This window comes from Melospiza georgiana, chromosome 19, assembly GCF_028018845.1.
Source record: "Melospiza georgiana isolate bMelGeo1 chromosome 19, bMelGeo1.pri, whole genome shotgun sequence".
NCBI lineage: Eukaryota > Metazoa > Chordata > Aves > Passeriformes > Passerellidae > Melospiza > Melospiza georgiana.
This window is the reverse complement of record NC_080448.1, coordinates 10,031,596-10,053,252: the sequence shown is the minus strand read 5'-3', so window position 1 is coordinate 10,053,252 and position 21,657 is coordinate 10,031,596. Positions and strand designations below refer to the sequence as shown.

Genomic DNA, 21,657 nt, shown 5'->3' with positions numbered 1-21,657 from the left:
ACATATAGAAATATTCTCACAGTCACCTTTCTTAGATTTGTAAGCACAGAAGTTTCAAGCCTTGAAGCTTAACAGAGTGACCTTTTCTGTTTCAAGCAGCTGACCCCAACAGGCCGTACGAGGGCCCCATTCACCGCTACAGGACACAGCAGGAGCCCCCCTCACCCCAGCAACCTCCACCTCCCTCTTCCCAGGCTGAGGGGATGGCACACGTGCCCAGGACCCATCGGCTCATCACCCTTGCTGATCACATCTGTGTAGGTTTTATAATTATGGCTTTTATTTGGGAGTATTACAAAACATTGTATCTGAATTTATAACCTCATTTGTTGCCATTAGGCTTGTCTAGTTCACGAATACCTACACTGTGGCCAGTGTCTAATCAAAATCTCTTTTCTATTTCTTTTGGTGACATCCAGCAAATTATCACACAAGACTTTGCTAGAAACCAAGCAGCTTCTCAGGCCTCTTTGCAGCCTCCCACCACTACATTCCAGAATTCCAGCCCTGCTCCAACTCCTGCTTCTGGCCGGGCAAAGACCTCGAGCCGCTACAGCCCCGAGGCGCAGCCACAGCCCGTGCACCACCAGCGGCCAGGGGCCAGAGTGTCCCCTGAGAACCTCTCTGACAAGGCCAGGGGAAGGTAATCCAGGGGTTCAGTCTAACTGCAGCTTTAATTGACGCCCAGATATGATATAGTGCAGTAATCTTGGTGGAGATTGGAAGTAAAGGTGCCCTTTGATCTTATTTTTAGGCAAAGTCTGTCTCCTACTCTTTCACCAATTGCTTGGCTCCATAACATAACTTATAGCTGTTTTCCCTTTGCTACTTCTCCTAATATCCAGTCTTTAGACAGCTGAAAACATGTAATAACTTAAAATTTACCAGAGTTGTTATGGACAATGCATTGTCATCTTTTTAAGCTCACTAAAGCATGTAACATGTAACTACACATAAGCAGTTATGTAGGAACTGTAAAATTACATGAGTTAACAACTGCTGTACATGCATTGAGAGTAATTATCTGTCTCTGAATCGTGGATGTAGGCCTGGAAAATCTCCAGAGAGGAGTCATGTCCCCTCAGAGCCCTACGAGCCAATCTCGCCACCTCAGGTCCCGGTTGTACATGAGAAACAGGAAAATGTTCTTTTGCTTTCCCAAAGAACTGAGCCTACTGAACAGAGGTAGGTGTAAAACTGACTTTTAAAGACATAATTCTGAATATTTGTGCTGCAAACTGTGCCTTTATTAAAGAGCAATTCAACTGACCTTCCTCTGGTGCCACAGGCAAGTTGTTAATCACTGTCAATCCTTCTGCACTAACATCCAAAACTTGCAATTTGGGAAATGCTTTGGGAAGGCTGAGGGAAAGGTCACATGTTGGTGCTCTGTCTTAAGTTTCTTGGTGCAAGCAGAGTGTTCTGTGTCACATCTGAGAGAATGTTAGAGTGAAACTCCTCGTGGTTGCCAGTTCTGTAAAACTGAAGTGAGTTTTGAGAAAGGTTTTTATTAAATCATTCACTCTTTTCCTGCCTGGTTGGATTCCTGGTTACTGTCCTGGTGGAGAGGGGAGGAACCACTTGAAATATCACTAAGCTAAGGAGGTTCCAGGAGGAGTGAAGTGGGGTGTCCATGCATGGGGCAGCCCTGTCCCAGTCTGTCAGATCTGCACCCCAAAATTGCACAGAACCTTCACGGGGTTCCTGGCAGTGCTGGTGTCTGCAAACCTGTGGGAGATGCACACTGGAGTGGGAGCTCCTGTATCTGCCCTGCTGAGCAAGGAAAAGCACACCAAAGTACTTAAACCAAAGATTGAAGCCTCATGCTGATAAAACTGATTCTAATTTCCATGGGGTTTTTCAACTCTGCAGTTGCTGCAGGGCTGTCACGGTCCATGATGGATGTCAGGTAGATGCAAAGGGATTTTCAGAAGCATGGCTGGGGATATTGCACTTTTTAGAAATGTAAGGATCTTGGGCTAGGAAATCTAGATAATTTTTTCTTCAATTTTAGATTATTTTTTAATTTACTTACGCGTTGTTTGGTTTTTTAATTGAAGCTTATTTGTCAGATTGCTGCTGCTTAAGCAAACTCAGTTATTATTGAGCGCCCCAGTGTTCATATGACTGTTGGTGGTTTCTGGCTGACTGCTTTTGGGAAGGTTTAAATGTGCATCTTACAAGTTCTGTCTCTTTGACACGTGTTGGTCTTGGCAGGACTGACTCTCGCTCTCCAGGCAGTATCAGTTACCTGCCTTCGTTTTTCACCAAACTTGAGAACACTTCACCAATGGTAAAATCCAAGAAACAGGAGATATTTCGAAAGCTGAACTCATCTGGTGGAGGTGACTCTGACATGGGTATGCAGGACTTGCCTTTTCACTCAGTTTTTCCAGCTTAAGCTTCATGTGACTTTCACCTGCAGATGTCTTGACCTAAATATGATCAAATAATCGAAATTAATATAAATCTATTCATATAAAACACATATAATAATTTATGAACATAGAACTAGAAGGTTAGATTATTTTCATATACTGTTGTATGTCACATCATTCTTGCACTTAATTTAAGAGGTGCAAACCACATAATTAATGAGAGAGTTGTTAAAACCTGACATTATTCTAACTAACTGTAATTTGCTTTGTATCAATACTACACCTTTTCCTATTTGGAAAGGTGTCTTGAAATTAAATAGTTTGGGTTTTCTTGGCCCTTATGATTATGTCTTTTAAACAGCATTTTAATATAATTCCAGTAATGAACACTGACATTATGCAATATGATACTAGAACTATATTTTTGCTTTTTTTTTGTGCAGTAGGGCTACTGCTGATCACTTAGTGATCATCACTACTGAAAAATTCAGTGAAATGTTTTGTTTTAATTGCAGCAACTGCTCAGCCAGGGACTGAAATATTCAATTTGCCAGCAGTCACTACCTCAGGTAAGTTCTTCAATAAAAGAAACAACATATGTTCCAGAAAAATGTCATGTCTTTAATACCTTCAATTTATACTCTTTGGGGAGTTCAGTAAAAGAGGAAAATGGTGCAAATTTAAAAGCTAATATTCTACATGAAAACTTATTTCCTGCACCATAAGGAAAAGCAAAATGACCAAGTCTTTCCCCACACCCCTTTGTAATTTCTCCGAGATACACTTTCTGCCTCCGTTCCCACCTTTCCCTGTGTTTTTTCTTCTCTCCCAGGTGCGGTCAGTTCTAGGGGTCACTCCTTTGCAGATCCTGCCAGTAATCTGGGTCTGGAGGACATTATTAGGAAGGCACTGATGGGGAACTTTGATGACAAGAGTGAGGAGCACGGGGTTGTCATGGCCCAGCCTCTCGCCGTGGCCCCGGGCAGCTCCGGCGCCGCGGTGCCAGCGACTAACGAGACACGGAGGGAAGAAGCCAATCCATCTCCAAATTCAGGTATTGCAGCTCCCAGATATCCCAGGGCCTCAAAGAAAATAAATAAATCAAGGGTTTGAATAACGTGGTATCACTGAAAATCACTGTCTTTCCTCTGTAACTGGCAGAGGTGGTGTTTGCATTTATCGTTCTGGCTTTTCCAACAACACTGATGGAACAGGAAAAGAAGAACAGGGTGTATTGGATACCTAAAACTTCTCAGTGCTACTTGATCATTTCTAGAAACAAACTACTAAAATGTGGTTGGTGAAATCTGTCCCTTGTGTTGCCAGGTGGGGCAGTCAGCAAGCAGAAGCTCATCGGCAAGTCAAACAGTAGGAAGTCAAAGTCTCCAATTCCTGGGCAGGGATATTTGGGAACTGAAAGACCTTCTTCTGTCTCATCTGTACATTCAGAAGGGGACTACCACAGACAGACTCCAGTGTGGGCCTGGGAAGACAGGCCTTCATCAACAGGTGAGGAAGGGGCTTCTTTCAGAGGTGTTTGCAGTCTCAGGTGTTGTACTGGATATTGGCCAGAAGCTCCCAGCATTGGGGCTTTTCTGCAGTGGATTTTCTGCTAATTGTCACAACCCAGGCCAACATCAGATCTCTCAGAACAGCTCATGTTTTTGCCTTCTGATGCAGGTTCCACCCAGTTTCCATACAACCCTCTGACCATGAGGATGCTGAGCAGCACCCCCCCGACCTCCATCGCCTGTGCCCCCCCGTCCATGAGCCAAGCAACCACTCACCCACAGAACAGGATCTGGGAGCGAGAGCCTGCACCACTGCTTTCAGCACAATATGAGACTCTGTCTGACAGTGATGACTGAACTATGCAGATTATTTTTTTTTTTTTAATTTGCGGGTCAAAAAAAAAGAAATCTATTTTTGACTTGTGCCCACAGAGACTTTCCAAGAGAGCAAGGGCCACACAATGAAGAATTGCTGGAGAGTCCGTGAAATGCCTTCTGCACAGGCTGTGTGTGTTGGAGGATTGTGGTCGAGAAGGTTGACTTAGTAAAGATAAATATGTAAAGAGTTTTTAAAAATGTGGACTATTCCTGCTCTACATCTATTTGTAAAGAAAACCATAATGTCTTTTAAATCATTCTTCTGTAAATAGAGAGTACTTTTTGCAGTGTTTTTTCCCTTGCTATAGTATCTGGTGTACTTATGTTCAAATCATTGCCTAAACTTTGGGGGTCATTTTGTAATTTTTTTTAAGCATTTTCTCCAGTGTAGAATACTCTTCATAACCCTAGCCTCCCTCTCAGCCTAACCTAACCAGAACCCCAATCTCCCAACCATCATTGCCCATTTAATGCCGTGCCACTTCCTGCAGGCATTGTGCTTTTATATAATTTTTTTTCCCTAGACACACTTTCTCAGTGGTGTTCAAGCTCTTGTGAAAATGTTGATTTTTAAGACTGACCCCTTAGTGAATTCTGTACATTAACATAACTCCAGTTCGCTGGAATAAGATGATATATTTCTTTGGAATTTGAAATTCTGCCACATTGTAAATTTTTGGTGCAGTTGGTTTTATTTAGCAACACTGCAGAAATATTATTGCATGGGTATGTTATGGTTCATTTTTAAAAGGTTAAAGAAACAAAAAAAGAACAGCTTCTGGAGGCATACCTCACTGTTATGCACACTGGGAATTTTAACTGTGCCCTAAAAGCCTATTCTTAGTGTTCTCTTGTTTCTGCATTGTATGCAGTCAAAACAGGCTACTAAATTTTACTGTCATATTTAACCACAGCAAATGGCTTTTCTGAACAGAGGCTCTGGGTGGGTTGATAAATCCTTTAAGAAGAAAAAGCTCCACATCCCAAGTTTAAATAAAACAAAGTGCTTTTATAGAATAATTGAGCAACACACGAGTCAACTACTTGGCTTCTGTTACAACCAGTTTGAAATAGGTACTGTGATTTTTTTCCTTCCTCCAATCTGATTTTAAAATCTTTATGTAATAATTATTTTGAAGTTTGCGTCCCAGTCCCTGTCCCTCTAAGCAAGCCTTTGGTGGAAGTCCTTACAAATGCTTGGCTTAACTCCTGAAGTGTGCAATACTTGTTAGGGTGATTTTTATTTTTAAATTGTATATGGTACTAGGAGAGTCTCCTGAATCATTCATCTATCAATGCTTGCTATGATGTGCTTGTAGCTCATGTACACATCCATCCATCTGGGCAGTGATGGCACAGGCTGTCCTGACATCCATCTCCAAAAGCATCTTCATTTTATGCTGCACTGACCTCAGGAAGTGAATTCACATCTTCTGGGGTAGAAGGACTGATTCACAGATAGCACTGAGCTGGGGGGTGGCGTGGTCTGTCAGATTCCAAACTGCTTTTGCATCTCATTCATCAACAGGGTCTTTGCCTTGGAGTTATTTCCAGTGAGAAATATTTTGGGATTTGCTGTATTTGTGATGCGTTGTATGGAAGGTGTAATGCAGTGTGTAACCTCGAGTCCTGTGAGCTCTGCAGCCCAGGGACTGTCATGGTCCACTTACAAACAGGAAGAAGCACAGAACTATTTATCAATAGCAAATTTATTTTCAGTCCTTTAAGGAAAGCCTTTTTGCCCCAAGTGTGGGAAACGAAATTCCAAAGGAACTCATTTGGAAACTTGACACTGTTGAAAATACAGAACTATTTTGCTACTTTTTGTAAACACTGCATCATAATAGATCCGTTGGCAGTCTTAAATCTCCTTGCAGTCTTTCTCTGAGAAAGATTTCTCTCATCCTCCCTTCCTTTACCCTTCTGGCTTGAAGCAGTGAAGTTTTCATCCTGTTTGTAGACCTGTGCTCTTATTTTAACTTTCTTTTTTGGTTCCCACAGCAACATATACTGGAAAATGATCTGCCCTTTTTGTAGATTTAAATTTGGAGTGGAGAGTTAAGTTCCATTCTTAAACTCACTTGTTCTCACTTTCTTAGTGTAACAAATACAATGTGAAAGAGGCATGTACAGACAAATGTCTTTGCTACCTGTACAGTAAGTATAGCATGTTCATTGCAAAGCTTCATGTTACTGCTGCAGCAGCAGCAAGATATCCAAAGTAGGATAGTCACAATCTCCTAAGATACAGTTTGAGTGGCATTTGCACATAAAATGTTGCTGCTTTTTTTTTGTTTGTTATCCGAGTTTTAACTTCTCCAGTGTAAAAACCTCTCCAGAGCCTAAGTTAGGGTTTACCACAATTCCAGTAATCTTCAAGTATGGAATTACATCTGCCCTGTTTCAGACAGGAAGGTGTTTGTAAGTCATGTTTACAAAGTGTAGTTTACTACAAATTTTTACCTGATTTCTGATCAGCGCTTTCACAATGCTTTCATCTTGATATGGTTCGTGATTCTGATATGAAATCATTTAAGACTTGAAAAACCCATGCATCATAATTTCCACACAATGTCTTCACTAGACAGTGACTTCTGGATTCAGACCAATCAATAAAGGGGATCAGTTCTCCACTTGCTTTTCCTGTGTCTCCCTTTGTTTTGCAGCATCAGGCAAGAGCCTGCTCCCAGGGTGCTGCAGGTGACACTGCTGCCCTCCCAGCTCTGCTGCTTCAAACCCCAAACCCAGCACCTGAGAGAAGGCTGGCTCTAATGTGCCAGAGCCTTTCTGTCAGTACAGCCCTGTTTTTATTTCCTAGCTTGCTGAGAACAGAGCTCTATATGTGACTGAAGTTTTCCAGCTTCCATGAACTTCTGCTCTAGAAAACCTGTGTGCCTCCTCAGCTCAGAGTTCAGAGGTGAAGCTGCTACTGTAAGTAAATTAACAATGATGTAATTACATTGAGGGTTGTACCAACCAGCGGCAGTTCTGACAGCTGAGAGGTTAAAATAGTGACAGAATTAGTTCTACTATCCTAACTAAATAAGGATTTGGTAATTTCTGGTTTAATTATCTTCTTTTTTTAACATCAGGCTTCCTGGCAGGGCAGGACTGAGAAATTCTGTTATCTAAAGCAGCTGTTGATGCTTGATTCACATGAAGGCAGTAGCTGACAAAGCTGGGTTTGTACACAGCATCTTTTCCAACAGGAAGCCTCAGCATTCAAGCACTGACCTATCCAAGGGAGAAGACAACCCTGGCACTCCATGTGCTCTCCACTGCAGCCAAGTGTTTTATTTCTGACAGCAGCTCTGTGTGCTAACAGCCTCACCCCTCCTCTGAGAGGACAACTTCCATCTTTGGATAAAAGAAGAAATGAAAAGAAGTTAAGAAATTTGTTGATCTTCAGGCAAGCTGTTGGCCCAGGACAAGGAGCTGCAGCTGTTGCAGGACAGGTACAGCCTGGGAGATGCTCTGCTGCAGTTCAAACACACTGAACTGCAGCACTGATAAAAGTACAGCCCCTGCTGTGCTGTGCAACTACATGTAAAGAGTGAGACAATTCCTTCCTTGCAACATGTAAATTGCGAGACAATTGTTGATCAATGTTCCTTTTCAAGACTTGCTCCAGGACAGCCATGTTTTGAACCTGAACACTTGTGTGGGCAGGCAGGAGTAGCAAACTGACTCTAACACAGTGTTAATACCAGACCAAACTTGCACTTAGGCAGCCAAAATTAAATCACTTAGCACAGCAGGTCAGTCAAACCACAGACTACACCACAAATTCACACAGTTAAGATTTCACACCTTTATTTTGGGCTGTTAGGCAGTGGCAGCCCTTCCTCTTACACAGTCCTGAAACTCCTCATTGCTGTTTGTCTGGAGAATTGCACCAAGCTGCTCCCAGGCTGCCTGTGCTGAGCAACCCTCGCTGCCTTCAGTCACCTCAAGCTTGGACTCTGTGCCCAAACTTATTTGGAGCCCTTTCTCCTCTTGGCCAGCTCAGCTAGTTCCTCCTGGATATGCTGGACAGAAGCAGCATCTCCCTTCTGCTGTGCCTGCTTGAGAGCTTCTTTGTACACTTGTTTTGCTTGCAGGAAATCTTCTGTAGCAAGAGGGAAAAGAGGCTTGGCTGCCCAGTTCCATCACCCATTTTCAGAGCCCCCTCCTCATGCTGATCACATGCAAAGGACAAGGACTACTGGGAACACATCAAGATCTAGGGAGGCTCAGAAAACATCCTGCAGATTGCCAACTCTGAGAGCTGGAGAGCAGCAGTGATGATGGGACGTGATTCTGAAACTGTCACAGAAACAAATCTCATGCATGTCTTCTGTCCTTTTGGAAAAGTTACTGGACACAAAGGACATGGGAAACAAGATCTCCTGGCAACCTTTTGGGTCAGTTTATGAAGTCAGACCTACTGTTTAAACCAAAACTAACTACCCCAAACCAGCACTGTAGCTCAGCCCTACAACACAGATCCAGATCTCTGCAGCCAGCACCAGCTCAGTGCCAGGCTGGGTGTGTATTCACTGACCTTTGTGCATGAGGATTGCTGCCAGGTTGCTGAGCACCATGTGCTCCTCGGGGTGCTGTGTGTCCCGTGCCAGCTGAGCTGCCCTCCTGCTGAGGGCCAGCGCCTCCTCGTAGCATCCCTGAGCGTCCAGCACCGTGGCCAGGTCACTCAGCAGCACCACACTCTGCACCAGGAGGGAAAAGGGAAGCTTGTGGAGCACTCTGGGCAGCACAAGCACCACATTCATCCCCTGCCACACCAGTTAAAGAAGTATCTCCCAGAGAAGCGTTCAGTAAGGAAGTGTTCTGTTATTTCCGTATTTGCAAGCTCGTCCTTCCTGGCAGGAAAACAGCCTCAGGTAGTGCTGATGTCTGATGGCAGCAGAGCTGCTCCAAGGCTGCCTCATTCCCTCCAGATCAGCCTTTCCTTCCCTGGAGCCCTACTGCTGTGCAAATCACCTGTGGATGAGTCTCTCCCTGAACATCACTGGATATCTGCAGAGCCTTCTCATACATTTTCTGTGCTGCTGAGAGCTCGTTGATGTTCAGGAGGTAGCGGCCGTAGGAGTCCAGGCTCATCCCAAGCAGGAGCTGGGTGTTGGCCTTTTCTTCAGCTGCAAACAGAGAGGAGTGAGGTGAGCACTGCCTCAGGATCCAGCATCCATCCTGCCACAGCAGAAACTCAGGCAGTGGGAAGAGAATAGATTGACATGAAGATGGTGCTTCGGAATACAGAAACAACATCAAGGACAGGGAAATGGAGAAAATATGAGAAACCTTTGGCAGACAAGGCTGCCCACCTGATAAGACATCCTCAGGCAAGTCCTTCTGCTTGGCAATCTTCTCCTCTAAGGTCAGGATGCAGAACTGGTAGCCAGCTACAGCTAATTTGTGCCTGCAAAGTGCAAAGCAAAGCTCCTATTCTTGAAGGATCCCTCATTGAAAATCCTCTGCTTGGCCACCCCACCAGCCCTGCAAGGCTGAGGTGAAGGCAGGTGACACCTGCAGCTGGGAACTCACTGTTTCTGAGCAGCGTAGATACTGGCCAGCTTGAGGGACACCTCAAGGACCGCGTTGTCATCCTGCCAGGAGGACACACAATGCAACTGTTACTCTTCTTGTACCTCCTCAAGAGAAACATTACTTTGTCAGAGAGTTTAGACCTTAAAAATCCCCATCTTGTTGCCTCCAGTACTAGCATCCATTAAATATTGCCAATTTCCAGTAAGAGGCATTACAGCACAAGAAATAAGGTAAAGAGAAGGGCACCACTGGGAGCCTGTCTCAGAACATACCTCCTTTGTGTCCCCTGCAAGCATGTAGCTCATCGTTGCTTTGTAGAGCTTTTCTGCCTGCAACAAGAGTTTTGAAGAGGATACTGAGAAATTGTGGCATTTAAAACAATACAGAGGCAAACTACATAGAGGGACCTGGCTCAAACTTGTTGCATTTACACCACACCAAGAGCAGTTTGGAGAGAAAGGCTGAGCAGAGCCCAAGTGGGACTGAACCAGTGGCTCCTTTCAGTTTCAACTGCAGTGCTGAACTGCAGCATTTCACAGAAAGAAGCATTCCTTCTCCTGCACACCATGTTGGAGCTCAACATTTACCTGTGAGAGCATCTTTCTTAACCTACTGTGCTCATGGGACAGGAGTCCGGAGTTAGATCACTCTGCTTTGCACTGGGACATCTCTGCCCCACAGCTCCGAGTCTGCAGCTTGTGCCAGCACCCCACACCTTTGACATCATGGACAAGATGTCAACATCTAAAAATTCATTGGGAAAACCCAGAGTTGCTCACATTGTCCAGCTGTCCCTGCATGTAGGCCACGTTCCCCATCTGGAAAAGACAGACAACGCTCAAGCTCTACCGAGGCGACGCGGACGAGCCTCAGCCGCTTTTCCTTCTGTGCCCCGAGCCCGGCTCTCACCATGCTGTACGTGTAGATGATGGCCTGCCTGTTCTCCTGCTGGTGTGCCCGCCGCAGGGCCTGGTGCAGGAGCTGCTCGGCCTCCGCCAGCTCCCCCTTCATGGTGCTGAGCTGCGGGGGCAGCGGGATCGGTCAGTGCCGGGCAGCGCCGGCAGAGCCCACAGTGCCCGCACAGCGCCCGCACAGCGTCTATAGAGTCCGCATAGCGCCCGCAGCGCCCGGACAGTGCCCGCAGAGCGTCTATAGAGTCCTCACAGAGCCCGCAGAGCCGACAGTGCCCGCACAGTGCCCGTAGAGCCCGCACAGCTCCGGCAGTGCCCGCAGCGCCCGCAGAGTGCCCGCACAGCGCCCGCACATTGCCCGCAGAGCCCGCAGCACTGGCAGTGCCCGCGCAGTGCCCGCAGCGCCCGCGCCTCACCTTGGCTCTCTTCAGCAGCAGGATGATGGCATCCTCGCCGTCCTCCTCGGCGTCCCGAGGGAACAGGGAGAGCCCTGCGGGGACAGCGCGGTGGGTGCCCGGTGCCGGTTCCGCGCCGCCCGTGCCCGCCGCCCAGCTCACCTCCCAGGAAGGCCAGCGCAGCGCCGGCGGGCCGTGCCCATCGCGGCCGCGCCCGCCCCGCGGTGCCGGTGCCGCTGTCCCCGCGGTGTCCCCGGTGTGCCGCTGTCCAGGCGGGCCGGGGCAGGGCGGGGCGGCGCCGGGGGCACAACCGGGACAGCGCCCGCGGCAGCGCGCCCGCCACCGCCGCCATCCCCTGGGCCCTTTAAGAGCGCGCGTGACGTCAGCAAGGGCACGGGGCGGTGTCATGACGTCACTCCCGGAGCGGGAACTGTAACCGGAGCTGGAGCGGGATCGGGATCGAGACCGGGATCGGGCCGTGCTCAGGAACAGCCCCGGGAGTGGGGCGGGAGCGGGTCCCGCCGCTCTGCCCTCCCTGGTGAGCAGCGCCCCCGCCATGCCGGGCTCCTCAGGACACGGAGCGGAAGACGGAGATGGGGAAGGGGCGGGAGCAGCCCCCGGGAAGGGCTGAGGGAGCCGGGGGGCAGCAGCGGATCTGATCCGTGTGTGTGAATGCCCTCGGAGGGTGCCGGGGGCTGCACCGCGCTCTGCTCGTCCCGAGGAACGTGAGGAACATCCTGTGGGCAGCGAGCCGTGCTTCCCACAGGACCTGTCCGTGTGGGGACATCCCGGAGACACCCGTGTGTCTGTGGGGAATCCCCTTCCCAGAACGTGTAAAAAAAAACATTTTAGGAGTTGTTTCAAAGCATCTTAAAGGATGCCGTTCCTTGGTCGGGATGGGGTGCCCAGCTAACCCCCTGATGCTCAGTGTCCATGGTGACCCCAAGGATTTCCCACTGTCTCGTTTGCAGGGATGAGCCCGTGCCTGAGGGATGGACGGCAGCACCTTGCCCGCAGTGGCAGAAGAGCTCCTGAGAGAGATCAGAAAGGCTTTTCAGGAGACCTCGCAGGGTATGTGGGGGATGCCAGCAGGAGGGGCCAGGCACTGTCACTGTCACAGGGCCTGTCACACCCCGGGCCTCACAGCTGGCCTGCAATAGAAGAAATAACAGTTAATAGAAGGAATTACAATTCTTGATTTTCGAGTATACCAATAACAAAAAAGAATACAAAGCCATTAGTATAAAAACAGATTTAAAAAGACACATGAAAATTTTTGTAACCTAACCTCCCTGCATAAGTAAATGTGTATACGTGCCTTATTAAATTTCTGTAAAACTTTTGGTAATTATATTAACACTAATTACTTTGCACTAATGAAAATAAGGTATTTTAATGTAGTTGATGACTTAAAATTATGCTTTTTTAAAAATATATAAGCTAGAGAACACGCAGAATAAAACCTTTTTATTTTAAACTCACGTAGCACCTGCACCTCACGCAGCGCTGATGAGGGCCCTGTGCCTCCCCTTTCCCACCTGACCCTGCTGTCTCAGGGACCTCGATGTCCCTTTTTGTGACAACAGAAGCACAGATAATGAGGAGCAGCCCCTCCTCCAAGTCAAGTTCAAAAATCACTGCACTTTGGACTCTTTATAATGTGACTTATGGGTTCTGCTGCTTCTTAGAGCTCCTGGTGCCCGTGGTCACACCTGAGGGATGATAAATTAATGCTCCGGGCAGGAATTCTGCTGTGCCTCTACTCTGCTGGTTCTACAGACTTACCAATCCCAAAACTGGGCTTGGGAAGGGGAATTTGCCAAAGCCGTGTCCTGGCTGACCGGCAGAGGGAGCGTGCTGCTGCTGCTCCGAGGGACAGGAACAACTTCCCAGGGCTTCAGTGCAAGAAGCACCAGCCAGCGCTGAAATCCTGGCCAATTCCAGCAGCTAGTTAAGGGTAATTACCTTTGCTGGATCTGTGCTGAGAGAATATCAGTGTTTGTGTTTGCTGGATGAGCTGCACAGAGTGGCTCTTCCCAAGGAAAGGATGTGCTGAAGGAATATTTTTAACTGCACAAAACCCAAACAAATAAGAATTCAGATAAATCTGTCGTGAGCACTACGTGGGAGTGAGGAATGGGCAGAGACTTCATGTCTAAACTGTCAGAGTGACCCCAGTGACAGCTTTTTGGCACACTTGTAATATGGCTCCTGTCAGGTTAGGGTAGATCCAAAATCTACATGTGACTTTTAAAAGGGCTTTATAAATCCTGTTGTAAACTGAGCAAAAAAAGAAGTTCACATCCCTTTAAAAATGTCCTTCTTACAGCAGCAGAGTGGTACTAAAGCACACATTGAGGCAGGACTGTGGGGACAAACTGATTGATCCCTTTACAGAATTAAATTCAAATAAAGCTGGAAATTTTAAAGCAACAGTGCAGGTCATAGAGAGTGTTTTGAATTGTTGGAAGAAAATTATTTTAAAGTCAAAAATCCAGATCTTCCAGTGGGATATGGAGACAGAGTACACTGTGTCCCCTGGGTGATAACAGAAAGATCAGAGTGGACAAGCAGAGCCCGAGCTGTCAGCTCCAACAAACACAATTTGTGGAGTCTAACTTTCCATCTTGAGGAGAAGTTCCAATAAATGGAGACACAATGTTTCAGTGGGCTGCAGTAAAAGCCATAAACCAGTGGCGCCCTGCAAGAGTGTGCTGGGAAAGGAACAACATTTCTAAAGTTGTGAGGCCTGAGTTCTCAGCTCATGCCAGGAGAGTTTCAGGGAAAACAATATATAGATTTTTTTTAACCAGCTTCTTAAAGTGACAGAGTAAGATGCTGAGGCCTCCTGGGTGCTTTTAAAATAGGATGTCATAAAAGAAAGTGCATTTGGGCTTCTGCTCTTCTTTTTAAAATGAATCCCTGTGGTTGTGATTGCTGTACTTGAAAAGTGCCTCAGCACTGCCACCATGGATCATTTCCCTGCTCCTTGTTGCTTTTTTGGTGGCTAGAGAGGGTGTTGAGAGCTCTGCAGTCCTGTGAGGCCTCTGGGGGTACCTTGGGGGGACAGTGAGCCCCCTGTGATGTGAAATTCTGCAAAATCACCTTTCCTTTTCTTTCTGTTGCAGTCCCTGATGACCTGCTGCTGGGGTGAGTGTCTTCTGCTCCAGTTCCTGCCCCTGTCCTGCTGAAGGGCAGCTGGTGGTCAGCTCAGCCCTCATCCTGGCTTTCCCAGTGCAGCTGAAACACAGAAATGCTGGTGCCTTTGGTGGTACTGAAAATGAAGGTTCTGAAGGAGTTTTTTCCAGAGATTAACAAAATTATCTCTGTATTACTGCATCTCCTGTGATTACTTGCTGTAATTTAAACCCAGGATAGTTAACCTGAGCTCTGGGTCCAGCCTCAGCTCTGGAAGGAGTTTGCTGTGGGAATGTTCCAGGGTGATTCATCCCTCTGTGAGCCCCCTGAGCTCACTCCTGCTCTTTGAGTCATGGGCACGTGTGGTGGAGAGGGAGAGGTGTCCTGAGCATCACCCTGCTCCAGGGAAATGTTAACTTGGAGACTCAGAGTTTTCTTCTGTTTGGGGGCGGTCTCAGGTCAGCTTTGTCACCCTGTGAATGCTTTAATCATTCCCAGCAGTGACCTAAGAGATCCAAGTTTCACAACTGCAGCCCTCCCCAGTTGCTGTTGAAGGTGGAGAAGGGGCATTGTCACAGTGAAAGAAACTTTCAGATTCATCTGAAAAAAAATGTGTTCCTGCCTGCTGGGGCATGAGATCACCAGGAACCCTCCAGGCCTTGGTGCCTTTGTGTTGAAGTTATCTTTAACATAAAGTTACCACACACCACCTGTGACAGGTGTGCTGCCTCCCTCTCCTGGGACCACAGTGGCCTTTGAAAGGTGGGATCAGATTTGAAAGCTTTTGTTTCCTTCTCCTCAGAAAAGAAAAGAGAAATTCCCTTGTTAAGTTTAATAATGGTGGTAACTCTTGGCAGCCAGATTTCCATCAATTCCCTGCATCCAGCAGCTCAGAAGTATTCTGATTTAATTTCCCAATCTCTTCCAAATCTCCAAAGTCCTTGAATTTCCTGTGGGCATTTCCTGTTGAAGTGATCAAATTATATACACAAGAAAAGAATTCCCTAGATTTGAAAAGAGTTCCTGAAACTCACTGAACTCAGCCCCCTTCTGGTCCCAAACCTAATCATGAAGGAATGTCTTACTTAAATGTTCCCCACCCACCTCCTCAGATGGAGCCAGCCCTTCTTGCCTTGAGTTTGTGCAAGTTTTGGTCTTCCTGGAATCTGTCTGTCTGCTTGGCTGCTTATCAGTCAGCTTGACTCAGCCTTGCTGGGGCTCTGCCTTGCTCTGTCCTCCCTGGACTTGGAAACTTTCCCCTTTCTCTTGGGCCCCTGCTTGTGTTTGGTGCTATCTCTTCATCACTGCTGATTTCCTTGTTGTTTACCCTTGGAACCAATCTAGACTAACAGATTTTTCTCAGCTGGTGAAAGGTCTGTGAAGTTAACTGAGTTGCCCCTGAGCTCTTTGGAAACACTCAGAGCAGCTGGATTTACTGCTCTAGAATGACTTTGGAGCCCATGAGCTGTCTGGACAATGGGCTGAAGGTGCAGGTGTCCATATTTAACACACACCTTATCCAAAACCCCCCTTTGGGATGTGCAGTGATCCCCATCCCATAAATGCTGTGCATCCCTGAAAGAGAAAGGGTTTTCAGGGAGAGTGGAGGGACATCAGGCACGTGCTGCCCCTGGGTGTTTATCTGGAATAACTTGGCTGTCTCTGAGCCCTGCCCCTAGCTGGGTCACAGATGTAAAACTGATGCTCTCTGGTGTCTCCATGTGTCTCCATGTCTCTAGAGTAATTCCCTGATGTTCTTCAGCTTCCTCCTGATGCAGTTTGGTGGGTAGAGAAAGGATCATTTACCCCTCAGTTGTGACTGTGATGGAGGAGATGTGATCACTACTAAATGATTCACTCATTCCCCAGGGTCTGAACTGATCTCCAGGGGATGAGGAAGGAACCCCAGTTCCTGTTGCTCTAGGAACTGTGGATCATCCTTGCACTCCCCTTTCTCCAGGGAGCTCCATGTGTGCTCCATGCCTGGAGGTGGGACCCAGGACCAGCTGATCAATCCAGGGCAGAGATTGAGGGAGAATCCAGGGCAGCACATCCAGGACAGCCTGGCTGTAGGGTTGAGGTGTCCCAGAGCCCCTTTTGCCCTGAGCACCCCAAGTCTGGCTCTGTGTGCTTCACTGAAATCCCTAGTTGTTCCTTTGTGCTTGTGGGACATTTCCAGTTGCTGCAGCAAGGAAAAATGTTATTCCTTTGCAATGGGCTCCTTCAGGGCTGCCTCTGTCCCTGAGCTGAGCCAGGGGCTCTCCCTTTGTGCTCTGACCTAACCAGAGACACTTCTCTTGCAGGCTGAAGTTCATTTTTGGCCCATCTGCAGTGCCAGCTCTGGATTTGGTGGATCAGCGTTCTGTCACCCGGCTCAGGTCCCCCAGTGGGAGGATTCTCTACCAGGTACAGCTTCTCTTTGCTTTTCCTTTCTGATGGTTTCCAGCTGCCCTCTGAGACAGTGTTTTCCTGACTTGCAGAGCATGGATAAACACAGGGAGGACACCAGTGCTTTACAAACTCCTGAGGTGACACTGCAGAGCAGCAGCCACAGGCTGGAATTAGAGCAGCACAGTTCAGAACCATTTTCCCTGTGGCTCCCAGCCAGCCAGAGACAATTTATGTGTTTGTGGGCATCACAGACAGGAGGAAGTTTTCCAGGGATTGCTAATTTTGCTTTATTACTCCCATCCTATCCAGCAGAGGAAGTTCTTCCTCTTGACCAGTTGCACACAACTCATCATTATCTGCCTTCACTCTGTTTCTTTCCTGTCATGACCTCTGCTTGGCAGGAGATTTCTGCTGCCTGGGAGGGAGCAGTGCTGGCCAAACCCGTGGGTTTCACTCTGGTTCAGTGTAGCCAAGGTTGTGAATCACAGAAACATCCCCATGAAATGGCATTTTGGGGAGAAGAGCTCACCTCAGCCCTGAGATCAGTTACAGCACAGGGTGGGAGTGAGGTGAGGAGCTGTTGGTGCTTCATTCTCACCTTGCTGTACTGTGCACAATTCCTTGTTCTGTGGTCCCCAGCACTGGTGGTGTCTCTTTTGGGACAATCTGTCCATGCTGTGAGCCATTGAGCAGCTGCATCCAGCACATGGCTGAGCATTAGGACCCTGTGTCCCAAAGATTTTTGTCAAAAAGCACCAATTCCTTCTCCTTAGCACTCCCAACCCTCAGGTAGCACAGCTGGGCCTGGTTCTGTGCTGTTCACACACCAGAGAAAGGGAAATGTCTTTGCTCAGTGCTGCAGCACCCAAGAGGAACATTTCCAAGTGCCCCCTCTGCCAAGGACCTTTTCTCCTCCCCTGGAGGTGCTTTGGGGTCCTGTAGGGTGAGAAAAGGGCTGTGAAGTCAGGCCTGGTGCTGGCACAAACCCTTCCCACATGCTCAGAGCTTGCCCTGCTTGGTTTGCATGTGGAGCCTTTATCACTTCTGGGGCCATGGAGAGGACACAGCTCCTCCAGAGGGACATGAACCATAACCAGGGCTCCAGCACAGCCTTGGATTGCAGCTGAGGGCTTGCCTGTGGATGTTTGGTAAAGTCTAGGAAGCTTCCAGCACCCTTAGACAGCAGCTGCCTCCCTGATTAACTGAAAATGCTCAAAGGCTTTCCCTTTTTTACTGTTGCTTGTCTGAAAATGCCACTGGGCAGAGAATGGTCACATTCCCTTTGTCAGGCCCTGCAGGCTAAGGCAGAGCTTTGCTGGGCATCCATTATTAATCTGATATTAATAAAGGGCTCAGTTGGTGCACACTGAAAAGGAACAAGTGTCAGAACTGCTCTCCTGCCTCTGCAGGGAGAGGGAGCCTCTGGTTTCCCTTGGAGAAGGAAGCCCTGGCCAGGAGGGTCAGGGAGTTAATGCAGGACAAAGCTCCAGGAAGGAGATTCCTGTGTGCCTCCAGCTGCATTCCTCTCCTGTGGAGCTTGATTGCTGATTAAGGCCACGCTGATGAGTTCATTAACAGAGGAATCTGAAGAGATATTTTCTCTGGGGGTGTGAGGTTGGTGCCATTGTGAAATTCTCCCTCATCACAGCTGTCTGAGATGCAGCAACAAAGAGCAGAGTCTGCCCTGGGGCTGGAGCAGTGACAGGAACACATCTGGGGTCATAGAAACCCAGCCCTGGGTGGGACAAGGCACTGCAGCCACTGGCTCTTCATTCCTGTGCAGGAATGTGTGGGAATGTCCCCCAGCCTGCTCCTGGAGAGAGGGACATCCCTGGACACTGCACAGCCATCCCTGCTATTATCCCCCACAGTCAGCCCTGCCATTGGCACCCAGATGTGGTTCAGCTGGAATGTGAGGTGCTGCTTCCACTTGCAGCTGCCTTGGAGAGCTCTTTGAGGCCATGGGCAGGTTCTGTTGTGAAACTCCTCTGGGTCATTACAGCCAAATCTGAGCTGCTGATAACTCCCTATCAGCCAGCACATCTCAGGTCCTGCCTCAGGGGAGGAAGGCTCTGCTCAGACAGGCCCTGTGGTGTGGGCAGCCCTTGCCCTGAGGAGCTGAGATGGGAGAAGGAGGAGCCCTCAGTCAAATGAGAGCTGTGACGTGTCCCTTAATGCCCTTCTGATGGAGTGTCCCAGGGCTGGGTGCCTCAGAGCTGAAATCTTCCCAGGAGAGCTTGGATGGCACCTGCCCTGTGAGCTCAGGGTAAATCCCTGCCCTTGGATGGCACCTGCCCTGTGAGCTCAGGGTAAATCCCTGCCCTTGGATGGCACCTGCCCTGTGAGCTCAGGGTAAATCCCACCTGCTGCAGGGCTGGTGGCTCTGGCTGTGCTGGATGTGGCAGTGTTGGCCTGGCAGCATTTGGGGCAGAGATGCTGAACTGTGGCAGTGGAGGAGGGCAGAGCTTCAGCCCTGCCAGCTGGCACCTGCCCTGCTCACATCCTGCACTTTCATTGGGTTCTTCTTTTTTATTTTGTCTTTTTTCATCCATTTCCCAGAACTGTGTGGCAGATGCCCCACGGTGAAGGGTTTGAGCAGCAGGCCCTGGCACAGGCTGTGGTGCTGTCTGTCTGTCTGTCTGTCCCTGTGTTGGTGCCTCAGCTGAGCCTCCTGTGCCCCCCACACTGGCAGGGACACCTCCAGGGGGATTTTTCCTCCTTGAGGCCCAGGGATGAGGACAGCAGAAGGAAATCTCAGCTCAGGGCCAGGGGAGCACCCAGTGCTTGGCAGGGCTGCAGCTGGCCAGGAACAGAGGCACCTTTTTCTCTGTCTTTGGTTTGTAGATTTTGCTTTATTAGGCAGAGACTGTGTTCTTGCCATCTAGGTCAGGACTGGGAACGCTGAGCTCAGCCCAAATCTGGCACTGTCTGTCTGTCTGTGGCTCCCCCCCCTCCCCTAAGAAAACACTTCTGAAGGAAAGGCACCATCAGAATCCTTCATCTTGGAAAAAGCAATCAAAGGGGCTGCAGGAAAACAAACTTATCACAAGTGAAACAAACTCAGCCTGCTGTAAAAGGAGGACCCAGGGTAAAGGCCAGACTGAAAAAGAAAAAAAAAAGAAAAAGAAGTTTACTCTAAAATGGAAATGTGAATTTTTTGTCCTGGATCTGGGAGTGAGGGGCACTTTGAGGCATTGGCATTTCTGGATGTTCCCTGTTGGGCAGAGGGTGCAGGGAGAGCTCCAGAGGGGGACAGGGGAAGGCTCCCTTTGCACAGGGAGGGACAACGTTCCTCTGGAGGAGCTTGGGATGCCAGGGATGTCCTGGAGGGGAACAGCACTCTGCAGAGCTCCTCTGCCTTTTCACTTTTTGTGTTTATCTTTGGATTTGGGGGTGTGTGTGCCACAAACCCAGCCAGATGGAGAGGGCTGGGCCCTGTGCCCTGTGCAGGTGTGTTCTGCTCCTGCAGATCCTTCCCTTCCCATAGGTTGGGCCCCTAAAGTCGTTTCCTAAAAGTGATTTTCCAGTCTTGAAGAGACCAAAAGAGAACTAATAATCCACAGGCTGGCTTTCCTATATCCTGCAGTCAGCTCCAGCAGCTCACAGGTTGCTCCATGGTAGAAAAAATGCTTCCCTCACCTGTTTGCTCAGCCTTGTGCCTCAGCACCAGCCTTGCAGGGAACAGCATGTGGGAAAAGCAGGCAGTGCTGTTCCCAAAGCAGAGATGGAGCAGGGAGCTTCTCTGGAGACTTCAGCTTTGTTTATTCAGGCAGATCTGGATTCCAGTAGCTGCAGCTGGTTCTGAGAGCAGAACAGCTTCAGTGGCTGGGAAAGGAGAGGCCTCCCTGCAAGGGCTCAGTGCTGCTCCCTCCTATCCCCAGCCCGTGGTGGCCCTGGGCTCACACCTGTGACAAGAGTCTGTGTCATTTCCACCTGTGAGCCTGCAGGGCTGGGGGGAGCTCACAGGAGGGGCTGGCACTCGATGGCAGCTCAGGGAGTGGAGCCACCACCCCTGTCCTGGTCCCTGGGGCTGGGATCTGCTGCAGGCACAGCTACAGGACAGCCTCACCTGCAGGGAGGGGAGCTTGTGGAGACCCTGAGAAACCTGAGCAGCTTCAAGTGCTTGGGGACACTTCTGTGCTGTGACATCTCCCCTCTCTGCTGGGGCAGTGCACACCCAGCCTGAGTCACAGAAATTAAAGTGAATCCTGCCCTGACTCCTCCTCTGCCTCTGTTTCAGGTCCTTGGCAGCTCAGGCAAACTCTACACCTGCTACAGCTCCTGCCACTTCTGCACCTGCCCTGCCTTTGGCTTTTCTGTGCTGCAGAAGAGTGAGAGCCTTCTGGTGAGTTCTGTGCCTCAGCCTGGGGCTGCCATGGGCAGGGGACAAGGCTCTGCCCTGCCCTTGAACCCCAAATTCCCCCCAAACACGAGTGGAGCTGGCCATGCAGGCTGAGCCTGACCCCTGTGTGGCCTCTGGGAGCCCCAGATTTTGGGTGCTGGGTGCAGGGAGGGATTTAGGTGGTCAGCAGTGGTGGGGAGGGTGCCAGGGGCTGTGTGCCAGCTCCCTGCATGGTACTGTGCTGCTGGCAGAGCTGGGGACACTGAGCCCCACCTGTGCCAGGAGGAACCACGTTCCTGGGGGGCTGAGCACTGCACTGAGCACATTTTGGCCAGGATGGATTCCTGAGCCTGGCACCCCAGCCTTGCTCCTGCTCTTAACTTTGCAGTGCAAACACATCCTGGCTGTCTACCTCAGCCAGGCCTTGGGAGCCTGCCAGGAGCTGCCTGTGTCTGAGGAGCAGCTCACAAACATCCTCCTGGCTGAGGAAGAGGATGAAGGATGAAGGAGGAAGAATTTGAGTCACTCCTGGATGTGTAACTGGCATTTTTAATATCTGTAAGGCTGTCAAATGCTCATTGAGGCTGGCAGATTTCTTCCTGTGCTGCAGCCAAGTGTGACATTAATTAGCAGCCTGGCACTGATAAATTAATTAATTAGGCCTGTGTT

General features: G+C 48.9%; 3 protein-coding genes across 6 annotated transcripts in view; 2 read left to right on the top strand and 1 right to left on the bottom strand.

Annotated features, from left to right (window-relative positions):
- The window catches only part of NCOR1 (nuclear receptor corepressor 1), a 53,979-nt gene extending 48,684 nt beyond the window's left edge, over window positions 1-5,295 (top strand). For 3 of the 4 annotated variants that reach the window (XM_058037312.1, XM_058037314.1, XM_058037313.1), the window contains exons 40-47: window positions 97-257; window positions 420-643; window positions 1,048-1,185; window positions 2,218-2,360; window positions 2,894-2,947; window positions 3,211-3,432; window positions 3,705-3,887; window positions 4,059-5,295. In XM_058037312.1, coding sequence (XP_057893295.1) covers window positions 97-257; window positions 420-643; window positions 1,048-1,185; window positions 2,218-2,360; window positions 2,894-2,947; window positions 3,211-3,432; window positions 3,705-3,887; window positions 4,059-4,246 — 1,313 coding nt within the window. In that variant the 3' untranslated portion in view covers window positions 4,247-5,295. The remainder of the gene's footprint in view (window positions 1-96; window positions 258-419; window positions 644-1,047; window positions 1,186-2,217; window positions 2,361-2,893; window positions 2,948-3,210; window positions 3,433-3,704; window positions 3,888-4,058) is intronic. The other variant, XM_058037315.1, reaches the window with a different exon arrangement.
- A 2,768-nt stretch (window positions 5,296-8,063) lies between these two features.
- On the bottom strand, window positions 8,064-11,469 carry TTC19 (tetratricopeptide repeat domain 19). The gene is made up of 10 exons (XM_058037316.1): window positions 11,280-11,469; window positions 11,139-11,212; window positions 10,721-10,831; window positions 10,591-10,629; window positions 10,084-10,140; window positions 9,809-9,870; window positions 9,589-9,683; window positions 9,248-9,402; window positions 8,811-8,973; window positions 8,064-8,375 (listed from the first exon to the last, which is right to left on the bottom strand). The coding sequence occupies exons 1-10, from the start codon at window positions 11,467-11,469 to the stop codon at window positions 8,242-8,244; spliced, it is 1,080 nt and encodes a 359-aa protein (XP_057893299.1). The 3' UTR covers window positions 8,064-8,241.
- Window positions 11,470-11,571: 102 nt separating this feature from the next.
- On the top strand, window positions 11,572-21,647 carry ZSWIM7 (zinc finger SWIM-type containing 7). The gene is made up of 6 exons (XM_058037758.1): window positions 11,572-11,655; window positions 12,089-12,188; window positions 14,246-14,267; window positions 16,559-16,661; window positions 20,887-20,991; window positions 21,377-21,647. The coding sequence occupies exons 2-6, from the start codon at window positions 12,110-12,112 to the stop codon at window positions 21,491-21,493; spliced, it is 426 nt and encodes a 141-aa protein (XP_057893741.1). The 5' UTR covers window positions 11,572-11,655; window positions 12,089-12,109; the 3' UTR covers window positions 21,494-21,647.
- The last annotated feature ends 10 nt before the right edge of the window (window positions 21,648-21,657 follow it).